At 48.3% G+C, this 8,338-nt stretch overlaps 1 protein-coding gene across 1 annotated transcript in view; it reads right to left on the minus strand.

Annotated features, from left to right (window-relative positions):
• Positions 1 to 7,919, minus strand: part of Gpr139 (G protein-coupled receptor 139) — a 44,886-nt gene extending 36,967 nt beyond the window's left edge. The window contains exon 1 of the mRNA XM_006985697.4: positions 7,561 to 7,919. Coding sequence (XP_006985759.1) covers positions 7,561 to 7,663 — 103 coding nt within the window. The 5' untranslated portion in view covers positions 7,664 to 7,919. The remainder of the gene's footprint in view (positions 1 to 7,560) is intronic.
• Between the last annotated feature and the right edge of the window lie 419 nt (positions 7,920 to 8,338).

Below are 8,338 nucleotides of genomic sequence, written 5' to 3' on the forward strand. Positions count from 1 at the left end.
GTCCCACCTGTCCTTTGTCCTCTTGGGGTGTGTGCCACCATATCCTCGTGATAAAGCTGGGTAATGGCACTCAGGGCTGCCCTGCCATTTCCTAGCCATGTGGACTTTGGCAGGTGACCCAAAGTGCTCACCTGAAAATGCGTGATGATATATACATGCCCAAGACTCCTCATAGGAATGAAATGAGTTCACACATGAGAAGTGCTTTGAAGAATGCCCAGTACACAGTAGGTGTTATGTGAGAGCCAGTGATCATTAAGAGCAAACAAAGGTTTGCAGATTTGGTACATTTATCTGTCACTGAGGGAAAACGAGAGAGATTAATAGTCATGTGTGTTCAGTAAAACATCAGGGAAGCATGATTCCTTGAAGAAGTGAAACATTGCTTAAAGCTGGACTGCTCTGTTCACAGACATTATCTGACTGCCTCCTTCCAGGTATTTGAATTCATGGCACCTGCACCTCGCTCCTCACCCAGCATTATGGTCTCTGATTGGTTGGCATGCTCTCCCAGGCTTTGCCTGTCTTTTAGCTGCACATGAAAGTTTGCTGGTGGAACCCTTTCTTTTCATGACCCTGGATACTTTCTCAGCAGCCAAACATGGTATTTGCTCATGTTGGCTGGCTTCAGCCGAAGGCTACTGTGCATCCCGCATTGAAACTTTTTCTGAAAGTCACACAGAGAACCAGGCAAGCCCTTTAGGAAGGCCCATTCCCTAGACTTATGAAGGGATTCATTGCTAAGTCATGGGTTTGTTCTTCTCTGACTTGCTAGGACACAGTTTTATCACCATTGTGAGTAGAGCCATGTATTTATGGTAAAGATCCATGTATGAAGTGTGGCTACAGGACACTGACATGGCTTGAACACATGGGCATATTAGACAATGAAACAATGTCATTTATGGAGATCCTACCATGTGTAAGGGACTGTGAGAAGCCTTTGTGTGTTTTGTTTCTAATTGTCACAGCCACAATGAAAGACTTGGAAGGTTAATAACATTAACAAACTCTTACTCCATGTGACAGCAAGTATGCCAAGAACGGAAGTAAGCATTTTCACAATTCAATTTATTTTCAAAATAGCCTTTTGGAAGAGGCACTGTTAATATCCTTCTCATGACTGAGGAAGCTGAGGAGCAGAGAGGGTGAGAAATTTGCCCAAAGTAACAGATTATTAAGTAGAGGAGCCAGGATTTGAATTCAGAGTGTATGATATCAGATACTTGCTTAACTGATGACCTTGATATTCCACTGTTGTGGATGAAAAAGCCGAGGCTCAGAGAGATGAAGTATTATGCTTGAGGTCACAACAGCAAACAGGATGCAAATCCACATCCGGTTTTCATGCAATGTGTTTTACACTCCGCCTTGAAAGCAGAACTGAAGTGATGATTATGGGAACTGTGGGAAGGTAAGGTCTAGAAAGCAATTGTCCTGAACTCTATCTCAAGACTGGGATAGGTGGCTTCCAGCAGAGTTGTATCAGGAGTTTGCGATTCCACAAACTTGCATTGCTACATCCCACCTAAGGGTCATGTCTCCATCTACAGCTCAGGCAGAAACAGCCTTTCTTGTGGCTTTGATGACTCCATAAAAAACGACCTCTCTAAGGTCATACAGTGAGTTACTGCCAGAGGAACCTGGAATCCAGAATTCCACATCTAATGTTCTTTGTCTGGCTCATAGATGAAGGGTGCTACGGTCCAATGGACCTGATTACAGTACTGACAGGACACAGGGTAAATTAGTCACAGCATGCAGGGCTATTTAGATTCAGAGTGCCTGCATACCTTGGCAGGAAGCAGCTCACATCATGAGTTTGGACCCAAGGATACAAAGGACTGCTATGCAGCTGTATAAAGGAATGACAAGTTTTATCCATTCTCTGCAAATGATTGGCATAGTGAAATGAAAAAGAAGAGGCAAATCAATCATATAATGTGCTCATTTCAGGCAGAATTAGAAATGGAGAGTTGGACTTCTCAATTCGTATTTGCTTAATGCACTAACACACCTTAAAAGAGGGTCGATAATAAATGAAGGCACAGTAGCAGTGGTCACCTGTGGGATGAGTTCAAGACTGGTGGACAGGAGAAAGTTGTGGGTGGGAGGCTTGCCAGCCTGTGCCATTTCTTAATTTGAGGGTTTTAAGCCGTATGGATGCCACTACCTGTTTCAAGGGGACCCGCTTTCCTTCAGCTCCTGGAAGGTGCTACCTCCAGGGAATGGGCATTTATATTCTTCTGGTTTTATAAGAGAACTCAGAATTCCATTGAAGTTACTTTTCCAGTTTTTAATTTCAAGTTATTCATTTATGGTAGATAGAAATAACAGCAGGTATTTACATATTAATCACATATTCTGCAAACACTGCAGCCACTTGTTAGTTCTTAGGAGCTTCTTTGTGACATTTTTAAGTTTTCTATGAAGGCTATTCTAACATCCATGAATAGAAATGATTGAATTTATTCATCTCTTGATATCTTTCTCTTTTTTGTCTTATTCCACTGGCCAGAACTTCCAGTACTATGTTGAATAAAAGCAAGGAGGGCAGCTCTTCCTGCCCAGCTCCAGATCACGGGGGTTGGGGGAATACTCAACCTCTAGCCCTTGAGTGTGATGGAAGTCCCAGGTTATTTGTAGATTCCATTTTCCATGTTAAATAATTTCTCTTTATCATTTGTTTGATGAGTTTTTACTGCAAAGAGGTTGTTAACTATTGTCGAATGTTTTTCCTCATCTACTAAGATGGATCACTTGGATTTTATTTTTCACTTGTTAACATTCTTGTCAAATGCTTAATGAATTTGGCATCGTGAGATGAACCCAAGTTCTAGATGAGTTACCCCTTCTAGCTGCTTATTGAGTCACTTGGCCATTTCTGGATTTTGTGTCTGTGCTCAAGAGGCTTGTTGGTTTATAGTTTAATTTTCTGATAATATCTGTCTTACTTTGATGATAGGGTAAAGTCATCAGACATATTGGGAAATCTCCCCACATTTCAGATGATGACAATGTAACTTACAGAGTGCTTCCTGTGTTCAAAGTGTTGTGTTTAGTGCTTAATCCAGTCTTCACATCAACCCCACAGTGTATGGACTATCATTTTCACCACTCCGTTTTTAAAGGTAGGAAAACTGAAGCATGTCATAGTTAATGTCACTTGCCCATAGTTACACAGGGCATAGAATCCCAGAGGCCCAGGCCCCACATTTCCACTCCTAGCCTGTTTATTATACCTTCTCTAATCAAAACTGTTGGTGGGTTAAAGAAAACACACCTGCAGGGGTCATCCCAGTCACCGGGCTACTCATATCTTTACCTCTGGTTAATAACCATGGTAACAACATTGTGCCAAGCTCCCTTCACCCATCCCAGCCTTCAGAGGCAGACCTCATCACCCTTGCTAGGCAGCTGTAGAAGCGTTCCTGTAGGGTGGGATGCGATTTCAAGCTATCATCTCCTTCCTCACTCTGCTTTCCTTCATGTCTGGGGCACCTTTCAGAAAGCAAATTTGAAAGACAAAATCTTTCAAATCCCTGTTTATTTTTGAGGTGTTCCTTCCTTATCAGGGCAGCTCATCTATCACCCCATGGCTGTCTCCCCCCAGACATTCAAGTTCACAGTTTCCTTCTCCTCCTGCCATTCTTTATACTGCTTGTCTCCACCAAGCCAACCAGCATTGGCTCTTCTGACTTAGCTCCCGTGTCTTGAGAAATAAGCATCTCCCTCACTTAAAAAGGAGAAACGAGAGAAGCAGATGGAGTTTTATGAAGGGCAGGGGTGCCAATATTCTCTGCTAAGTCTTCAGCATTGGGGGACCAAGATTAGTGAAAACAGCTTCCTGGTGGAAGGAAGGAAATGCGATGCCACAGAAAGAGCAGGTGCATTTACCTCTGGTTTGACTCTACGGTTGTAGGGCATATGTGGCACTGCTCCGCATCTCAGTTTACTCAGCCATGAAATGGGTTCAGATGCATTTGTAGGTCATAGGGAGGTAACAGAGATGAAGCGGCAGTGTAGGGGTGAAAATATCTGCTGTGGAGAAGGCACTGAGTAAAATGTGCTTTTCTTGGACTAGGCATTATTCTAAATGTTTTGTGGGGTGAGTTTTTGCTCTATTGCCTTAGCTGGTCTTCAACTTCTCATCTCAAGAAATCCTCCTGCCTTGGTCTTCTGAATAGCTAGGACCAGAGGTATGACTCAGGCTATTTTTATATAGAATATCTTAATTAATAGATGCTACCTGGGGAGGTAATTATGCATGACTCCTACCCATTTTACTGATGGGGCAAACTGTGGAACTGACAGGCTAAGAATTCCTAAGTGGCTAGCTCTGCCCATACTTCGTATTGGAATTCCCTGGACTCATGCCAGGCCTGTTGCGCTGGCCCACACAGGCAATTACTTAAAGTAGGGGGCTGGACCACATGGCTTTTTCAAAGCTCTTTCTGCCAACTTAGGGATATGTGTAGCCAGAGACACCTGCCACTTTCCTGTAATTACTGGATCCCTCTTGGCAAACACCCAGGCATTCCCCATCTATCTCTCCATTTCCACTCTCATCTCTGACAGCACTTGGTGGGGGGATTTGGAAAACTTGGAGTGATCTCCCTGCTGGGAATAGTGATTCAATTAAAATCTCAGTTTTCAACAATATTAGCAAGGCCTGTTGCTATGTCACACCCCACATAGCTGTGTCTCTCCATCAACAGTGGCGACGAGCGCTTGCTAATTGATGGTGACTCTAAGTTGAGGAGACCACCATGGTGAACTTTCAAGGTAAAGATCCAGGCTAAGTGCTGTCCTCTAGGCACCTCCTGGGCCCTCTGCTGGTTCCCGGATCATGCTGAGCAGTCCCCTTCTCCTGACAGCCCCATGGGATGACAGTTACAACTGCAGCCGCACAATGTCAATCAGTGCAGGTGACAGCCACTGAACTGCATGCTTAACCGCCTCCTCATCGTCACTAAAGCTGTCACTTGTCCTACCACCCTAGGGAAAGACAATTTCGTAATGTCCATTTTACAGAGAGAAGCTAAGGCACAGAGCAACCACACCCCCTGACTCTGGTGGAGGCTGGATTAATCCTCCGTCTGCGCTCTCTTTTGCTGGGATATGTTTGCTTCTCTGTATGGCTTCAAAACAGTGGTCCTCAACCTGCCTAATGCTGAGACCCTTTAATACAGTTCCTCATGTCATGGTGATCCCCAACCATAAAATTATTTTTGTTGCTACTTCATAACTACAATTTTGCTATTGTTATGAATCATAATTACTTATCTGTGCTTTCTGATAGTCTTAGGTGACCCCTGTGAAAGGGTCATTTGACCCTGCAAAGGTTGAGAACCCACAGGCTGAGAACCACTGCTTTAAAAGAATGACGAGGACTCTTAGAACCAGCCTTCCAGGTTGCTAACAAAAGTGCTTTGGGCCCATGGTTTTGGGCAAGACTGGTCTTCCCTTCACTCTTCTCTAGGAGCTTGACCCTTCTGCATCCAGCAGCTGCCTCTAAAGCCAGAAGCTTTCATTTCGAGTTCCCTGAATCCAGGGACTGCCCCCTGAAGACCCCTGGGAGCCCTTTGGCACATCCTTAGTATTTGCACACAGTAGATGGTCAAAACTGTTAGCTAAGTCTATAAACACACACCCCACCTAAGTTCAAATCTCAACCCTTCTCTCTCTTAAATCCCTAAGCCCTGGGCTAAACCCATGCCAAGCACAGTGCCTAGCATAAGGTGGGTGCCAAAGCTATGGGTGGAAAGACCATAACTGCTCAGGAGAGTTAGACTATAGAGGCTCAAGACACTTGGATTTGAGGTCATCGACAGTCTGAGATTGCCTGTTCTCCTAACCTCGTGTCCTGTTTTGGACTCTTGGAGGTCATCCTCCTTGTCTTTGCAGCACTGCCCCCTTAGAATTTGGAGAGAAAATGCCCGAGAGAACGAGTGGCCAGCACAGGCAATGGGAGAGATGGAGAGGTCAGGAAGGGGGTTAGTTTCACTATGATGGGGGTGGGGTGCTGTCAAAGAGAGGGGCTCTGGCCCCTCTTCACTTCAGCAGGCATCACACATAACCAGCCTCTCATGCACTCATTTCCCAATAGAGAGCGCTGGGAACAGGCTTTGGAGGGCAGGGGAGGGAGATGCAACCTGGGTGGAAATCAATTTCAGCTCCAGGTAATTACAGGAGTGCCCTACCTGGTAGGGTACATCAGAGCTGGATCCCCTCTCCTAGGAGAGATAAGTTGGGGGGAGAGCTTCCCTTCACAGGGGAATGCAGGAGTCCATGTTAGGAAACTTGTGTTTGCCTGTGCTGGTTAACTCCGGAGTGGGGGTTGTTGGACACTGTCTTGCCAGGGGCTCTGGAGTCCCTAAATGTTTGAGGAAGGGAGAGTTCTCGGATCTTGGAAGACTAACACCCAACTTCTCAGGATGCTAGGATGCTCAAGTTCTCAGAGCAGAGATACCAAGTGGTGGAGGCTGAGATTCTGTCTTGGACAGGGGTTTTTCTCTTTCTGAGCCTTTCTGTCTCTAGCTCTCTCTTCTGCCTGCAGGTGACTCCAGGAATGAACATGACATTGTGTGCATGACAGGATTATCCAAAGACCCAAAACTGAAGCCCCCCCGGGGGGGTGGGTGGGGGCGTCTGTTCTTCCTGGTCCCAGCTGCTCTTTCACATAGCCCCGGCAGACACCCCTCCTCCCTCAGCAGCTCATCTCTCTTCAGGAATTCACTAGGAGTCTCAGCCTCACTTTCCAGAGGACATTAAGATGTGGGACCAGCTAGCCACTCGTCTGCCTCCCTGGGAACTGCCCTGGAAGGGAGGACTGGGGTTGACCTGGAGGCAAAGCCAGAGGAGACAGACTTAAATTCAAGGAGACTGCCATCCCCTGAGGCAGTAGTCCTGGTAGGCAGTGCGCTTCTCTGCACAGCTGCCCCATCCGGCCCAGACCAGGGGCACCCTTTGACACTTCTTGGCCATAAGAAGATACTTCGCTCCCTCAGGGCAGACAGCGGATAGCAAGGGCTCATCCCCTTGCCCCTAGAACTCGAGTGGCCAGTATCAAGGTCTCGGCTTTATGTAGCATTAGGTGGGAGGTACAGAGGGATAGGGTGGCAGAAGTGTTCTCGGCTGAGGTGACAGTGTGGGGCAAAGCCTTGCACAGCCCTTCCGGGACCCCTCAGGGACGCGATGAGAGAGAGAGAGAGAGAGAGAGAGAGAGAGAGAGAGAGAGAGAGAGAGAGAGAGAGAGAGAGAGAGAGAGAGAGAGAGAGAGAGAGAGAGAGAGAACGAGAACAGAGAACACACGGGCACGCTTTGGATAGGATGCACACCCACAAGTCAAAATGCCCCAGCGCCACACAAGCACTGTCCCCGCCAAGCCACGCGACGTCCCTTCATCCTGATTTGGAAACCTCCACAGTTGCCACCAAGGTTTAAACTTTGTTATTTTTCAAAGCGGGCTCCAGGGCACTTCCCAAGACGGTGTCTGGGACCCCGGAGGTTGCAACTTGGGGCTTCCGGCTTCCCTCCCTCTCCCTCAGGTCCCCTCACCTGGTAATCCGAGGCACAGCAAAAAGCTGTAGTAGACCACCGGCACGAAGCCCAAGCCGCAAGCCGAGCTGTTGGCGGCGAGGTGGGCGTGCATGTGCTCCATGAGCGCGCCCCTCGCCGGGCTGGGCTCGGCGCAGCTGCCAAGCGGGTGGGGACCAGGCAGCAGCTGGGGCGGGATCCGGGATCGCCGCACGGCGGGACCCGCTTGCACCCTGGTTGGTATCCTCGGCTGGCTCCGCACCTGCCTTCCAGGATCCGCAGCTCCGCTCTCCAGCAGGGCGCAGGGGACGCGGGAGGGGCTCTCGGAGCCGGGAGTGTGCACCTCCCTCCTAGGACCGCTCAGCTCCCGCCTCAGAACCCCAGCCGGGACGCCGTTCTCCGCAGCCAATCAGCAGCTGCCTGCATGGTGTGTGTGTGTGTGTGTGTGTGTGTGTGTGTGTGTGTGTGTGTGTGTGTGTGTGTGTGTGTGTGTGTCCACGAGCGCGCGCACGCGCTGAGAGTGGGGGGCATCGAGTGGGACGTTCCAGAGGAGCCGGGTCCCAGCAGCGTTTTCTGGCTCCAGTTTCTGAAGGAAAAGACCGGGTTAACTTGGGAACCCCAGAGGAAGACCGGGATGGAGAACAGGCTATCCTGGGTTTCCAACCCCTGTGGGAGGGGCGTGGCGTGGAAACGACCTGCTTCTCCCTTAGCAGCTCCTTTACCCGTCCAGCATGTCCTCAGTTTTCCTTTTGACTTTCCTCCCAGCTACCTACCCCAGCTCCCCGCCAATGCCTCGAGC

This window comes from Peromyscus maniculatus, chromosome 1 (assembly GCF_049852395.1).
Source record: "Peromyscus maniculatus bairdii isolate BWxNUB_F1_BW_parent chromosome 1, HU_Pman_BW_mat_3.1, whole genome shotgun sequence".
Lineage (NCBI taxonomy): Eukaryota > Metazoa > Chordata > Mammalia > Rodentia > Cricetidae > Peromyscus > Peromyscus maniculatus.